General features: G+C 36.4%; 1 protein-coding gene across 5 annotated transcripts in view; it reads right to left on the bottom strand.

The window, feature by feature from the left end:
* The window catches only part of CNTLN (centlein), a 249,024-nt gene that overhangs the window by 121,098 nt on the left and 111,161 nt on the right, over positions 1 to 16,765 (bottom strand). For 4 of the 5 annotated variants that reach the window (XM_049895236.1, XM_049895238.1, XM_049895237.1 and 1 more), the window contains exons 9-10: positions 12,842 to 13,015; positions 10,874 to 10,999 (exon numbers count right to left, since the gene is read on the bottom strand). The exons of the other annotated variant lie outside the window; for it this stretch is intronic. In XM_049895236.1, coding sequence (XP_049751193.1) covers positions 10,874 to 10,999; positions 12,842 to 13,015 — 300 coding nt within the window. The remainder of the gene's footprint in view (positions 1 to 10,873; positions 11,000 to 12,841; positions 13,016 to 16,765) is intronic. 5 annotated transcript variants of the gene reach the window in all.

Below are 16,765 nucleotides of genomic sequence, written 5' to 3'. Positions count from 1 at the left end.
GCATTGATCAATAGAATAGGATTGAGAGTCCAGAAATAAATTCATAAAGCTACAGACAACTGATTATCAGCAAGGGTGCCAAGTCCATTCAACACTGAAAGAATATCTTTTCAACAAATGACTCTGGGACGAGAGGATTTCTACATGAAGAAGAATATACAAAAATTAACTCAAAATGGATGAATAACCTAAAATAAGAGTTAAAATCATAAAACTCTTAGAAGAAAACATAGGAGTGAATCTTCAGGGACTTGTACGTGGCAGTAAATTCTTAAACATGATAAAAGCATGAGCAACAACAAAAAAATAGATATATTGGACTTCATCAAAATAAAAAATTTTGTGCACTGAAGGATATCAGGAAAAAGGAAAAGCAACTATCTTAGACATCTAGTGCTGCTATAACAGAAATACAAGTAGATGGCTTCAACAAAGAGAAGTTTCTCTCACAGTCTAGTAGGCTAAAAGTCCAAATTCAGGGCATCAGCTCCAGGGCAAGGCCTTCTCTCTCTCTCAGCTCCAGAGGAAGGTCCTCATCATCAACCTTTCCCTGGTTGTAGAGGTTCTCAGCACAGGGAACACGGTTCCAAAGACTCGCTATTCTCCTGGTTCTAGTTTCTTAGTGATATGAAGTCCCCATGTCTCTCTGCTCGCTTCTCTCTTTTATATACCAAAGGAGATTGGCTTAAGACACAATCTGATCTTGTAGATCCCATCAACATAACTGCCACTAATCCATCTCATTAACATCATAGTGATAGGATTTACAACACATAGGAAAGTCGCATCAGATGACAAAATGGTATACAATCATACAATACTGGGAATCATGACCTAACCAAATTGATACACATATTTTTTGGTTACATAATTCAATCAATGACCTTCCACCCTTTGGCTCCGCAAAATTCATGTCCTTGCCACAGGTAAAATATATGCACCCCATCATATCACAGCAAAAGTCTTAAATCAACTCCAAGTCCAGAATCCAAAAATTCCTCTTCATTTGTGTGAAATCTAGAATACAAATTATCTGCTTTCAAGGCCAATAGTGCAACAAGCAAGCACAAACTAGACATTGCCATTAAAAATGGGAAAAATTGGAGGGAAAGAAGGCATAACAGGCACCAAGCAAGTCAGCAGAACACAATACATTCGTCCTCAAGGCTTGAAAATTAACCTCTGTTCTCTGAGGCCATTTATGCAATAGCCCTGTCCTCCAGACTCTAAGTATTAGTCACACTTTCTGGATTCTGAGTGGAGGTCCCTCAGCCCTGGGCTTTAGCTCTGCCTTCCAGGTCCACTGGACCAGCAGCTCTGCTCTCTCAGCTTTAGGCACACCATTCTCCTAGTCCATATGAGTGGCAACTCCACCCTCAGAAACACCAGAGACCATGGCTCCACCCTTTGAGACTCTAGAGGTCATGGCCATACCCTTTGAGACTGAAGCAGCTCAGCTTCCCGTGTTGCTTGTCTCTTCAGCTTCTGTTCCCTGATTCCTTAGCCTCTCGGATCCTCAGGCCTCATCGTCCGTAGCATCTGCCCTGCTGGGGCAAGTGTTCCAAAGCTCTGTAGCTCCACTGATAATTGCCTGGAGGTACCTCACTCTGCCAGGAAGCCTCCTGAACAAAGGCATTCAGCTCTCTAGCTCTGTGCTTTTAAGTCTTTGTATATATACCTAGGAGTGGAATTGCTGGGTCATATGGTAGTTCTGGAAACCCTGGTAGGGCAGTGAGTGCTACGGCTGCTAACCTAAAGGTCGGCAGTTCAAATCTGCCAGGCACTCCTTGGAAACTCTATGGGGCAGATCTACTCTGTCCTACAGGGTCGCTATGAGTCAGAATCTACTCAATGGCAACGGGTTTGGGCTTTTTGTTTGTTTGTTTTTATTAGTGAAATAACAGTTATAATTCAGGGGCAGGAACACTCTTCCCAGCCATGCTCACAGGTACCTCTCCTTGTCCCTCAGTTTCTGCCCGAAGGCACTCAGCTTTCTCCCTCTGTGGGCCGGGACGCCCACCACACCATCTCCTGCTGCTGGGTCTCTGCTACTGGGTCTTTCCTGCTAGTCTCCTTACTTGGTGGCGGGCTCCTCCTCTCTGCTCTGGAATTGGCTCTCATTTTTAAGGACAAAAGTGACCAATTCCCTGGTAGGCCACAATTACTCTATCACACAATCACCTGAGTGGAAGTTACAAGACCATGGCCAGAAAGGCCACACACAAAATTAATTAATAGCATCACAAGTCAAAAGTGGAAACAACCCAAATGTCCATCAACAGATGAATGAATAAACAAAATGTGGTATATAATACAATATTATTCAGCCACAAAAAGGAATGAAGTTCTAATACATGCTAGGAAATGGATGAAACTTGAAAACATTATGCTAAGTAAAATAAGCCAGACACAAAAGAATATTGTAGGAACCTACTTATATGAAATATCTAGAATAGACAAATGGTTAAAATGGCTAATTTTATTATATTGTTGTTGTCGTCAGGTGCTGTCGAGTTGGTTCCAACTCATGGTGATCCTATACACAACAGAATGAAAGAAACACTGCCCAGTCCTTCACCATCCTCACAATCGTTCTTATGCTTGAGCCCAACGTTGCGGCCACTGTGTGAATCCATCTTGTTGAAGGTCATCCTCTTTTTCACTCACCCTCTATTTTACCAAGCATAATGTCCTTCTCCAGTAACTGGTCGCTCCTGATACCATATCCCAAGTATGTGAGATGAAGTCTCCCATTCTTGCTTCTAAGGAGCATTCTCGCTGTACTTCTTCCAAGACAGATTTGTTCATTTTTCTGGCAGTCTGTGGTATATTCAATATTCTTTGCCAACACCATAATTCAAATGTCTCAATTCTTTTTCGGTCTACCTTATTCACTGCTGAACTTTCACGTGCATATGAGGCCATTGAAAATACTATGGCTTGGTCAGGCACACCTTAGACTTCAAGGTAACAGTCTTTGCAGGTTGTTAATAAGTCTTCCTCCAATCCTGATGCCCTGTTCTTCTTCATATAGTCCAGCTTCTCAGATTATTTACTCAGCATACAGATTGAATAAGTATGATGAAAGGATATAACCCTGATGCACTCCTTTCTTGACTTTAAACTATGCAGTATCCCCTTGTTCTAACAACTGCCTCTTGACCTATGTACAGGTTCCTCATGAGCACAAGTGCTCTGGAATTCCCATTCTTTGCAATGTTATCCATCATTTGTTATGATCCACACAGTCAAATGCCTTTGCATAGTCAATAAAGCACAGGTAAACATCTTTCTGGTATTCTCTGCCTTTATCCAGGATTCACCTGACATCAGCAATGATATCCCTGGTCCCACGTCCTCTACTGAATTGGGCTTGAATTTCTGGAAGTTCCCTGTTGATCTACTGCTGCCGCTATTTTTGACTGATCTTCAGCAGAATTTTACTTGTGTGTGATATTATGATATCATTTGATAATATCAGCATTCAGTTGGATCCGCTTTCTTTGGAATAGGCATAAATATGGATCTCTACCATTCGGTTGGCCAAGCAGCTGTCCTCCAAATTTCTTGGCACTTTCAACACTGCATCTGTTTGTTGAAACATCTCAATTGGTATTCCATCAAATCCTGGAGCCTTGTTTTTCACCAGTGTCTTCAGTGCAGCTTGGACCTCTTCCTCCTGGACCATTGGTTCTTGATCATATGTACCTCCTGAAATGGTGAAAGTCGACCAATTCTTTTTGGTATAGTGATTCTGTGTGTTTCTTCCATCTTCTTTTGATGCTTCCTGAGTTGTTTAATATTTTCCCCCCAAAATCCTTCAATATTGCAACTCCAGGCTTGAATTTTTTCTTCAGTTCTTTCATCTTGAGAAATGCTGAGGGTGTTCTTCCCTTTTGATTTTCTAAATTCAGGTCTTTGTGCATATCATTATAATACTTTACTTTGTCTTCTGGAGCCACTCTTTGTATAACTGTTGTCACTATTCATCTCTAAAACTTTGCCAACCACACCTAAACAGAAATTTTGTACCCTTTAAGCATTAACTTCCCTTTCCTGCCTCCCTTCAGCACATAGTAATCACTAATCTACTTTCTGTAAATACTGTCACTGTTTTAGCATTTGTTAAGTACTGCCTCAGTCACTGAAATTATTATTGAAAATATTATTATTCAATATTACCCTAATTCTCAAATAGAAAGTATTTTAAGTTATTAAACCATAGATTAAGATCAATAAAAAAATTCCGGAGTCTCATATATTACTCACTGTGTGCCAGACTCTGTATTAGGTAGACTAATTAATATTGTAAGCACTCAATGCTGCCATCTCTAACTCCTAAAACTTTAGTGCAATATATTTCAATATTAAGAAATAGATTTTTTTTTCCTATAGTAATTCAAATAAGTGCCTCCTTCCATTAAGTAGCAATTACAGGAAAATGGTTTTATAGATGAGTTTTGTGCTTTAATTTTATGTTTTTAACTTATTATACCAAACACTAGACCGCTTACATAATTATTCTAAAATTATTAAAGTCTAAGCTAGAGATTACATGATAACAATGGAACCAAACTAGAGATTATTTAATAAATCAATTTGATGGATATAATTTTTAATAATAATTATTTTAAAATGCAGTTTTATCCACAGAGTCAAACTTTCAGGATGCTGCAGTCAAACTGTAATTCACAGGTAAAATTAGTCCTAGAAACTATTGTTTCCTATTTCTACTTCAAGAAAAGACAGTAAAATTTTATAAAAATGTTAATACAAGGTACACATATTTACATTTTACATATACATATACAATAAAAACTTTTCCCCACTTTACTGTAAGAACAGCTGAAATAATCAGTCAAAAGTTGAAGATCTCAAAAGAAATAATATTTAAAAAGAATAACCAAGATATTTTTTCATAAAATGCTAACAAATCCAGTGTAGCCATAGTTTGGATTATGATTCTTCCAGTCTCATATGACATATAACAGTCAAAGTCTTAAGAATAGTATTTCATTTGGGAAGTATTATCCTCAAAGATCTCACAACAAAACCAAGTGTAAGAACTAACAAATACATTATATATCATTAATTACTCCATTTTCCTCAGAAGATACATACCAAAAAATAATCCCACAGGCAGCCACTGAATTAGATCCACTTGGGTATTGGATGGATTAAATTAACCATTTAATCCTTAAATCATTAAAACATTTACTGAGCACCTATAATTAAACTAAACTAAATCAGAGGCTCTAAATTCTCGGTACAAACAAGTCTGAATGACTAAATCATTAAAAAAAAAATCATTAGGAAATAGAAAATAGAAATATTGTATAACTGACTTTCCTCAAAGACATCTGCAGTTCCCTTTTTGAATACTTAAGAATATAAATGATTCTTGATCTAATCCACTGGTTTGCCCAAAGGCTCCTTTACAGGAATAAGGCAAACCAAGATCATGGATACTGTTAATAAAGTAGTTTTCAATCTTTAGGGAATGACAGCAAGACTGTAGAAAAGTAAAAAAGAAATATATATATGTATTTTAATGAAATACCAAGGATTCCATGTGTATCTAATTTCAGCAGAATATATAAAGTTCATGAAAACCAGGGCACTGAAAAGTAAAAGATATAAACTGTCTTCAAATGACACATTAATGTCATAAAATAACATTGATAAATACAACAGAATACTAAAATCATAAAGAATAACGAAGAGGTCACAAAACATAACATGGATGAGTGAAATAAGTCAATCTCAAAAGGACAAATATTGTATGAATGTCACTTTTATAAGAAGACAAGAATAGGTATATATTACACCCAAAAACCCAGTGCCGTCGAGTCGATTCTGACTCATAGCGACCCTACAGGACGGAGTACAACTGCCCGATAAGAGTTTCCAAGGAGCACCTGGTGGATCTGTATATTACACAGTGTCCCATAAAATAAAGAATATCACCTGTGGGTATCGTGTTCCTTTAAAAAATCATCTCTGTGAGGCCAAAAAGTCAGCAATTACCCTAAAGCAAAGATGAGAAGTTAAGGGCACAGAGAAACTAGATTACTGGAAATGGAACAACCAGAATGGAATTAATGAGAATGTTGACACACAGTGAACAATGTAATCAATGTCACTGAATACTTCATACAGAAATTGTTAAATGAGAACGTAATTTGCTGTGTAAACTCTCATCGAAAACACAATAAAATGTTATGTAAAAAATAAATTAACAAATAGCATTGAAAAGTGCTAACAGAATCAAGTTGTCAAAAATGAGTAAATCAGGGATACAATGCGTTAGTGATTTCAAGAATACTAAAGATTTCATAAAGGTCTGGTGCTGTGCTTTCCAAATTATACTTCATAGGTTGTTAGGGCACCACAGTCATGAAGTCAGGCTCATGTGTGGGATTTTTATAATAATGGCTTTGATCTCTTTCACTACTATTGGTTTGTCTATCACGATGTTGGTCACCCGCCTTGAAAATAGGTACATTAACCATGAAAGTAAACCGGGCAAGATAATTTGTTAATATTTCTATAAATTTTGTAATTAGTATTGGAATAATCTAATACACATTACTTACTGCTGATACAATAAAGAGCACAATTTCAGTGTATACAAGTATGTTCCATGGACTACTGGTGAAATTTACTTGTCCCTCCATCCCTTCAATCCATCCTGGTGATCAACATGGGATCCTAAAGCTACCTACACTGACATGGATCATGTCTTTTGTCTTTAATTCAGCATTTCCCATAGTATCCACCATGAAATAGTATTTTTTTGGAAATGTTAATAGGTATTATTAAGTAAATATGAGAAATAATGTATTATATCTTTTTATAGATTCATAATGCATGCCAATATGTTGAAGACTCACAAATAAGAAACTATTTGACCCAATGTTTATAATAATTATTTGAGCAAGGACCATTTTTGTTTGCCATGCTCTCATTGGCTTCTGGAAGACCAGTTTCCATAGAATACTGATTTGGGAAAAGCCCTGACAAAAGTTCAACATGTATTAGTAGGTAATGGTCTACAAAAGGAGCACCAATATCAACACATATATTTTTAAAATCACAAATTCCTACCCTTACCTTATATTCACATGCACTTGAGCAACAGCAGCAATACTATTATTATAGCCTAATGCCCCCACTTGTCTGTCAGTTTGTTGTACTGTGGGAGCTTTCATGTTGCTGTGATGCTGGAAGCTATGCCGCTGGTCACCCATGGCAGACAAGTTCAGCTGATGTTAATATCATTAGTATCACACACAAGTAAAATTTTGCTACAGATCATTCAAAAGCAGCTGCAGCGTATTGACAGGGAACTGCCAGATAATTCAAGCCGGATTCAGAAGAGGACTTGGAACCAGGGATATTATTGCTGATGTCAGACAGATCCTGGCTGAAAGCAGAAATACCAGAAAGATGTTTACCTGTGTTTTTGACTGCGCAAAGGCATTCGACTGTGTGGATCATAACAAATTATGGGTAACACTGCAAAGAATGGGAATTCCAGAACACTTAATTGTGCTCATGAGGAACCTGTACATGGATCAAGAGGCAGTCATTTAAAAAAAACAAGGGGATACTGCATGGTTTAAACTCAGGAACGGTGTGTGTCAGGGTTGTATCCTTTCATCATACATATTCAGTCTGTATGCTGAGTAAATCTGAGAAGCTGGACTATAAGAAGAAGAATGTGGCATCAGGACTGAAAGAAGACTCATCAACAACCTGCGTTACACAGATGACACAACCTTGCTTGCTGAAAGTGAAAAGGACTTGAAGCACTTACTGATGAAGATCAAAGACCACAGCCTTCAGTACAGATTACACCTCAATATAAAGAAAACAAAAATCTTCACGACTAGACCAGTGAGCAACGTCATGGTAAATGGAGAAAAGATTGAAGTTGTATTTAATTTTACTTGGGTCCACAATCAACACCCATGGAAACAGCAGTGAAGAAATCAAAAGATGCATTGTATTGGGCAACTCTGCTGTAAAAGACCTCTTTAAAATGTTAAAAAGCAAAGATGTCACCTTGAAGACTAAGGTGCACCTGACCCAAGCCACGGTGTTTTCAACTGCCTCATATGCATGCAAAAGCTGGACAATGAATAATGAAGACACAAGAGGAATTGATGCCTTTGAATTACGGTTAGAGAAGAATACTGAGCATACCATGGAATGCCAGAAGAACAAACAAGTCTGTCTTGGAAGAAATACAGCCGGAGTGCTCCTTGGAAGCGAGGGTGGCAAGACTATGGCAAGACTTGACTTTACTTTACTCTCATATACTTTGGGCATGCTATCAGGAGGGACCAGTCCCTGGAGGACATCATGTTTGGTAAAGTAGAGGTTCAGCGCAAAGGAGGAGGAATCTCAATGAGATGCATTGACACAGTGGCTGTAATAATGGGTCAAACATAGCAACGATTGTGAGGATGGTGCAGAACTAGTCAGTGCTTCATTCTGTTGTACATAGGGTTGCACTATGAGTCAAAAGCGACTCAATGGCACCTAACAACAACAGTAAATTAAAAAGTACCACAGGCCTAATCACTCTCCTTGGGATTGCTTTGCTACAAGGTTTTGTTTACCCATTTCTTTTGTTAAATGTTCTTGGTTATAGTAATTTTTGCATTCAACCACCTTGCTCCTTTAAAAATAAAAAATACTTGCCTATAAAATGATACAATGCAAGGGAAAAAAATTTGCTCCCAATTTTTCCTCATCTTGCAAATACATAAATTAAAATGTATATTTGAAAGTCATGATTATCATCAGTTGATTTGGAATATGAATACAGAAAAACTATAAATGGAAAAGAAATTTTGTGTAAAAAGGATTTTACACTGAAAATAAACTTGGGGCCTTACCCCTATAAAGCTGTTGTTAGGAAACACAGAATAAGGGAAAGAATTAGTATAATCCTTGTTAAGACTCTTTTTGAATCAAGAAATTAAGGAAGTGGAAGAGAAAAGAAAAGATCTAAACATATCTTTGAATCATTCCACTCCTTCTACCAAAAATAAAAAAAAATAAGGACTGTCAAAGACACAGATATCTGATAGCAAATGGCTGATGATTCTCTGCTTCTGCATGGGACAAAAGCCTTGGTATGCAGGCTCCAAGAACTATGGAGAAGAAGGAAGATGATAGACCAGCCTTCTAAACATGCCCATAATCCTGTGCTTACATCATTTTTTAAGGATCCCCGGTGGTGCAATGGTTAGGCACTCATCTGCTAACTGAAAGGTTGGCTGTTCAAACTCACCTGTGACTCCACAGGAGAATACATCAGTGGCTTTGAGGGAGAAAAGACCTGGCGATCTGTTTCCATAATGATTACAGCCTAGGAAACCCTACAGAGTAGCTCTACTCCATCATATAGGGTCACTGTGCATCAGAATAGAATTAACGGCACACAACATCAATCCCCATTTTTACATTTAAGACACTGGATTCTAACTATTGTTTGGCTTTCTAGGCTGTATGCTTTATGGCAGCAGATCTTCAGGTCTTTTCTCCCTTGAAGCCACAGGGTGGGTTGAAACCACCAATCTTTCAGTTAGCAGCCTAGCACTTCACCACTGTACCAGTAGGGCCCCTTGGATTCTAACTTCTCACTATCTTCCTAACTAGAGAAAGGGTCTTGAAGAATAGAAACATGCCTTGTCTCCTATTATACAGCAAGGGACAAGCACAATACCTGGCTAATTATAATGCACAGTAAAATGTTACTGAGTAAACAAATAAATGAGCAAATAACTCAGATGTGTATCTAAATTCCTTTTAAATTTCAAGTAGGCTAAATGTGAGTAAGCTTTGATCATCTGGTCCTTAGATTTTTGGTAGAAACAATAGATGATAACTTTATTTTAGAAATAACATTTTAACTCTGAATAAGCATGAATTAACCTAATATTTAGTGAAAATGCAGATAAAACTAATTGTAGCTTATGGTTAACTAATCTAAACCATATTTTGTTCTAGAACACACACAATCTAACTCAAACATTTTTATACTTAAGGATTATCTATATAATGTGTGAAAGAGCATAAACTTTAAATGTACTGGATTCCAATCATGTGTAAAGTGTTTTGCTTCTGGAATGTCATACAGCTACCTGAAATTCAATTATATGAATGAACTTCAAACAGTACATGGCTTCAGGTAGCAGTGAAGGAAAAATGAAAAATTTAGCCATATTAAAACCAGGAAAAAATTAAAGTCCTCAATATAGTCATAAAATTGCTTCAACGTGCATGAACAATTCCCTCTGAAGAGAATCCACACGGTACAACTTAGGAAGTACAGGCTCTCAAAGATAGGGTGGTAGAGGATATGCCTCTAAAAGATTGGTAGAGTGCCGATTCACATGTCATGTGTTCTGAGACAAATTCAACTGAAATGGAGAAGAATTATATATATTTTTTGCATTTTAGTTACGTAATTTTTCTATATCAGATAATTCTAAATGACTTGAACTAGTTTAATATCATTTTTAACTTTTATTTTTATGTCTTTGTCATATATAAAGAACTGCAAGAAATGCTCTTTCCGCTTGCTCTATTTTTGGGGGGGGGGGCTCAGAAAAACTATTTAAAAAAGTATTTTTTATTAAAAAAACAGCCTTTTGTTTTTATGTAGCAAAAATTTTTTTTTTTAATCACTTCCTGCTCCTCAGAAATCTTAAAAACAAGATCAACTGATTAGACATCTTTATACAGGTAACTCAATTCACTAATGATAAATGATAAACAGTAATTTGTGAATACACGTTTACTTTGGTATACCTTTATCTTTGCAAGGTTACTGCTATAGAAATGTTTTAATATTCACCTTCAGTTGTAGTGTCTTCTCTAAGTTTTCAATCTTTCTTTCAGCCTTCCTCAGCTTCCTTAACAACTCTGAGTCTGTAAAAGAGCTCTTTGGGGACAAAGACCTTGAACGTTTCACAGGTGGTTCCTCGAGAACAAAACAAGGACATAGTTGAACCAGTTGGAACACTGGATTATGAAAGACATGCAAAATTAAAGAACAAGTAATTTTGAATACTAATAATGAATTATAAAAAAATCCTGCATGGAATACCAGAGAAATAACAAGCGGAATTACCACAGCGCTACCGCTAAAGGTTTCTCTGTGACTCGTTAATGAGAATATTCATTTACATTTACATTGTTTCTTTCAGAATAATGATGTCCCATTAGGGAAGACTAAAGGGTTATAGACTCAGAAATGCAAGAAACCTCATTACAAAGGAGGGGATAGAGGCTGGTCTAATTGCTCTACAAGGGTCCAAGGTTACACTTGATAGGACAACCAGAAACAAGAGGGAAAGCATTTTTTTCCCTTTGAAATAGTTTAACACACTGTGAAGTTGAAGGAACAATATGCTTGAGGAATATAAATACAACAGACAGTAGATGTTATACCATAATGACCATATGGTCATTAACTATAATGTGGCTAACTAGAGACAAGAATGTGTGTTTATATTATGTACAGCTTCATATACCAATCTGGAGAAGGAATATGTGAAAGCAACTATTAAGCTAGGCAACATATTGCTCATACTTACTGCATGTCCTTACGAAAAGGAAATAAAAATTTTGTTCAAAATATTCCCTCTCATTTTCTTGACTTTTATTAAAAGCAATGAAACATCAAAGCACTATATTTTTAAACTACAGCAATACAGCAAGTAACAAAATAAGGCCCTTTAATATTGTATGTCAATTTTAGGAATGTTTTCTTTAATTTTAACAAAGCTCAATGGTTGTGAAACTACTCCAAAATGGCACAAAACAAATAATGTACTTATGGTTTTTAAAAAGGGGGAAAGGGCTCTTTCCTCTGAAAACTACCAATAATATTACAGGGAGTAAATAAGAGTACCAGAGAAACCTGGGTCTAATTTTAAATGCTTCTTCTGTTAATATAGTTTGTTCTATTCATAGGAAAAAGTGGCAAACACACAAAACAATTATCTTTAAAATATGGTTTTCTACTTATGAAAAGCATTATTCCTCTACTACTGATAAAACAAGTTGTGAGAAAAATGTCTAAAACTCCTTACTTTTAGTGAAATGTTATTCCAATTTACCTAGAAATAACATACCTACAACGTGATATGAAATTTTTATATTAGTCAACCTTCCGGAGAATCTTTTGCAGCATAATATGAATACATAATAAATACTACAAAAGGAAAAGCTAGGACAATGCTGGTACATGACAAACATGTTTCATGAAATTTGCTTAGTTTTCTCTACTGCTATCCCTTAAAATCTCTGAAATCTTATAATAAATGCACAAATTAATGTTAAAATTCACTTACTTTTTATATTCCATATTATTGTATATGTTATATCTAAACAAAATAGAAAACATTAGGACATATTTTGCTTCTCATTAATATTAAAAATTGAGTTAATGACTAATATTTTAAAATGAATTTTATCAGGTAGATTAATTTATCAGTTAATTGAGGGAAACTTACCAAAGCATTTTTATATAAGAATAGTAGTTTACTGGCACAACAGGTATATTGCTACTAATAATATAATTAATTAAATTAGGAAGCTATTACTCAGTCTTTACAAGTAAAAGCTTCCTATACCCAACAGTTATTTCATCAAGCATTTGGCAGATAATGCTTTTTAAAAAGCTTCCAGAATTATACGCAGAGAAGTAAATGTTGCTTTTTGTTGGGCCTTATTTTGTTACTTTTTGTTTAGCTTTCCCCATCTCTTGACTTGCTAGTCTCATTCTGACAAACTCACAAAATGAAAAAAATGTCCCTACCTTATGTTTTCCTTCAGCACTTGCTACGACGCTGCCTGAGAAACCCTTGTTGGTAGATCTGTTTTCTGACAGTTTTTCATTTGCTATTTTCAGTTTCTCTTCTAAATACTCTATTTCAGATTTCTGTGACACCATTAAGGTTTCTAAGCTCGATAAAGATGGCCATTGAGATACCTATTAAAAAAAAGCGTGTGTAATTATATGTGTTTGTATCTTATATAATTTACATACACACAAAAATATGTATATATAACATACATCTCATAAATCCTAAGTATTCAAAGAATGGAAATTCCACTTTAACAATAAACCACAAACCAGCAATAGCTAAACTTGTCTCATTCTAATAGTGAAATGTTTTAATATAATATAGTCTGTATATTTATATATAAAACATTGCCATATAAATTTGCAGGAGAAAAAAAATTAATGTTTGCACGATGCATACCACTCATCTATAATTATTTCAAATTTATAAGTGTATGCATATATATTTCCTCATGAAATAATCAATCTGATCACCAAGAGTCATTCATTATGATAGAACATAAACTTAGGAAAAGTAAAGCAGTACCGCTCTAGGTTTACTTAGCTTTTAATGTACCGTAATAATAATAAATAAATAAAAACAACTCAAAGAACTGATTTTTTAAAAGTCAATACTGTTCACAACATTCTCTTTTGAATTTTTTTCCTGTGTCACATAAACTAATGGTAAGTCTCACATTTTATCCACAGAAGTCATAGGGAAATTCGGCTGCAGAACACTTGCTCATGACAATGGTTGTTGTTGCTGTTAGTTGCCACTAAGTTGATTTTGACTTGTGGCAATTAACATTATGCAAAATTGCACTACTGTTAAAATTAGACCATTAAAACCCATGCATATGCTATTTTCAAATTAACCGCTTTATTTACAAATACTGAATCATAGTGAAAACAGTTTTTTTTTTTCAATTTATCAGCAAAAAAAGTCAAATTTTTTGATTCTAACATAATAAAGATCCAGTAGCCCTGAAAATATTTTCATATAAAGTTGTGGAGAGCCCCTCTATTCCTAAATGATATTGCTAAGAACCATGAGAAACTTACACGCGTTTAACTTTGCTGGACCAACAATAAGAAATATCTCGTTTCCAGTTTTGACTACTTTTTTTCCTTTTTGGGGGGGGAGGGGAATAGATAAAAATTGACTTAATATTAAATTATCATTTGTACAAGAGTGGTCATCTTTGATTTATATTATACTTTACTCACATTTAAGTAAACTGATGTGTTTCCTAACTTTTATTCCATTACAATATAAAATATGTTCCTCAGAATGCTGTTTACGTTGTACTGTTACCATACTTAAAACATATTAAATATTTACTTGATTTTTTTTTTTACCTTGCTTTGAACACCAAACGAAAATATTCTTCTAGTAACTCTAGATGATTTTATCTTATTCTTTGCCCCCCTTTTAATCACAGTATGGCTTTTATTTATTTTTTTCCTCTTTTTACAAGCGAATTTATGATGTTTGTAAATATTTACATTCATTTGGCTGCGAACCTAGACAACTTTCAAAGCTACCTGTTTTTGTACAGCTTTCCTTTAATAAAATCATGATATATATTAACATTCTATCATTTACCAAGAGGATTTTAAATGAATTATTCAAGGTCAAAAAAAAATTTAGAATAAAACAAAAAACATAACTAGTTTATTGATATATCCAATAAGCAACCCTGTTTCTTTAATGAGTTTTTCAAGTATCATTAGATTATAATGCTATAAGAATTTTTTAAAAATTAATATTGGCAAGAGGTTGCAATTAGAAATAACTCAAATACTCATGAAGACATTTAAAAAGTTCCAACAGTAGGTGTTTTCACTATGATAAGAAAGACTTTCATATTTAGGCATCATTCCTTCAAAATTCTTCAATAAACCAACAGCAGAACTTCAAAAGTAAAATACTGTGCAAGTAGTGATTTAGTGATAGTTTACATTCACATAACAGCCATGGAAGTAATATACACAAGTAAGTGAAATGAGTTGTGCCTTGTTCGTTTTAAAACACCTTTAAAAACTGGTTTAGCAGAAACACTGTATGTATGTTAAACATGTAGATACATCTTTCACTTCCACAAAAAAACATACATGGTCCCATTTTTCTTCGAATACAGTCTTCCCTCTCTCTCTTGCCTTTTATCAATTTTGCTAGAGTCCCTGGATGGAACAAACAGTTAAGCGCTCGACTACTAACCAAAAGGCTGGTTGTCTGAATCAAACCAGAGGTGCTCTGGAAGAAAGGCCTAGTGATCTACTTCTGAAAGATCACAGCCACTGACAGCCTCGTAGTGCACAGTTCTACTCCGACAGCCTCACAATGCACGGTTCTACTCCGACAGCCTCGTAGTGCACGGTTCTACTCCGACAGCCTCACAGTGCACGGTTCTACTCCGACAGCCTCGCAGTGCACGGTTCTACTCCGACAGCCTCGCAGTGCACGGTTCTACCCCGACAGCCTCGCAGTGCACGGTTCTACTCCGACAGCCTCAGAGTGCACGGTTCTACCCCGACAGCCTCACAGCGCACGGTTCTGCTCCGACAGCCTCACAGTGCACGGTTCTACTCCGACAGCCTCACAGTGCACGGTTCTACTCCGACAGCCTCACAGTGCACGGTTCTACTCCGACAGCCTCGCAGTGCACGGTTCTACCCCGACAGCCTCGCAGTGCACGGTTCTACCCCGACAGCCTCAGAGTGCACGGTTCTACCCCGACAGCCTCACAGCGCACGGTTCTGCTCTGACAGCCTCACAGTGCACGGTTCTACTCCGACAGCCTCAGAGTGCACAGTTCTACTCCGACAGCCTCACAGTGCACGGTCCTACTCCGACAGCCTCAGAGTTCACGGTTCTACTGTGACAGCCCCAGAGTGCACGGTTCTACTGTGACAGCCTCGTAGTGCACGGTTCTACTCTGACAGCCTCGTAGTGCACGGTTCTACTCTGACAGCCTCGTAGTGCACGGTTCTACTCTGACAGCCTCAGAGTGCACAGTTCTACTCTGACAGCCTCAGAGTGCACAGTTCTACTGACAGCCTCGTAGTGCACAGTTCTACTCTGACAGCCTCGTAGTGCACAGTTCTACTCTGACAGCCTCGTAGTGCACAGTTCTACTCTGACAGCCTCAGAGTACATGGTTCTACTCTGACAGCCTCATAGTGCACAGTCCTACTGACAGCCTCACAGTGCACAGTTCTACTCTGACAGCCTCATAGTGCACAGTTCTACTCTGACAGCCTCATAGTGCACAGTTCTACTCTGAAACACGCGGAATCACCATGAGCCAAACAGCAACTGCTTTGGAGAGACATGCTAAAGAAGAATTTCACATTTCTCTTAATAGGACTATTTTTAGAAAAGTAAGCAAAATGAAAAATGGGAAGTGACCCTTAGATTCACTACTGAGGAACAAGGAGGGCATCTATGGTAGTTGGTACTCAGCTCCAGCCAACTGCTTTCACAGAACAATGCAGCCCACTATTGTTGGATGTACTGATTTTTCAAGGAAAACAAGAAATTAGAAAAATTTTTTTTAAGTGATAGTTCCTCAGTTTTAAATGTTGCCCGATAAAGTTTATGACTCTTAAAAAAAAAAATTACTGTCAAGTGGTGACTATTTAAACTGTACAAATTTTGAAATATACATCAAAGACTACAAAAATGTATGAAGCCCGTTTCTAAAAGGTCATGCTTGAATACCGTAAGACATTGTTCTACTCTGCACACGAGGTTGCCATGAGTCAGAATCAATTCAACAGCAACTAACAACAGCAAGAAGTTTGGAATATATCTCCTAAACTTAAAAAAAAAGGAAAACTGCCATAATTCTGCCCTTTAACCTACTTTTTAAAAATTAATACGTTATTTTT

This window comes from Elephas maximus, chromosome 9, assembly GCF_024166365.1.
Source record: "Elephas maximus indicus isolate mEleMax1 chromosome 9, mEleMax1 primary haplotype, whole genome shotgun sequence".
Taxonomy (NCBI): Eukaryota; Metazoa; Chordata; class Mammalia; order Proboscidea; family Elephantidae; genus Elephas; species Elephas maximus.
The sequence above is the reverse complement of the archived record's forward strand: the minus strand, read 5'-3'. Positions and strand labels throughout refer to the sequence as shown.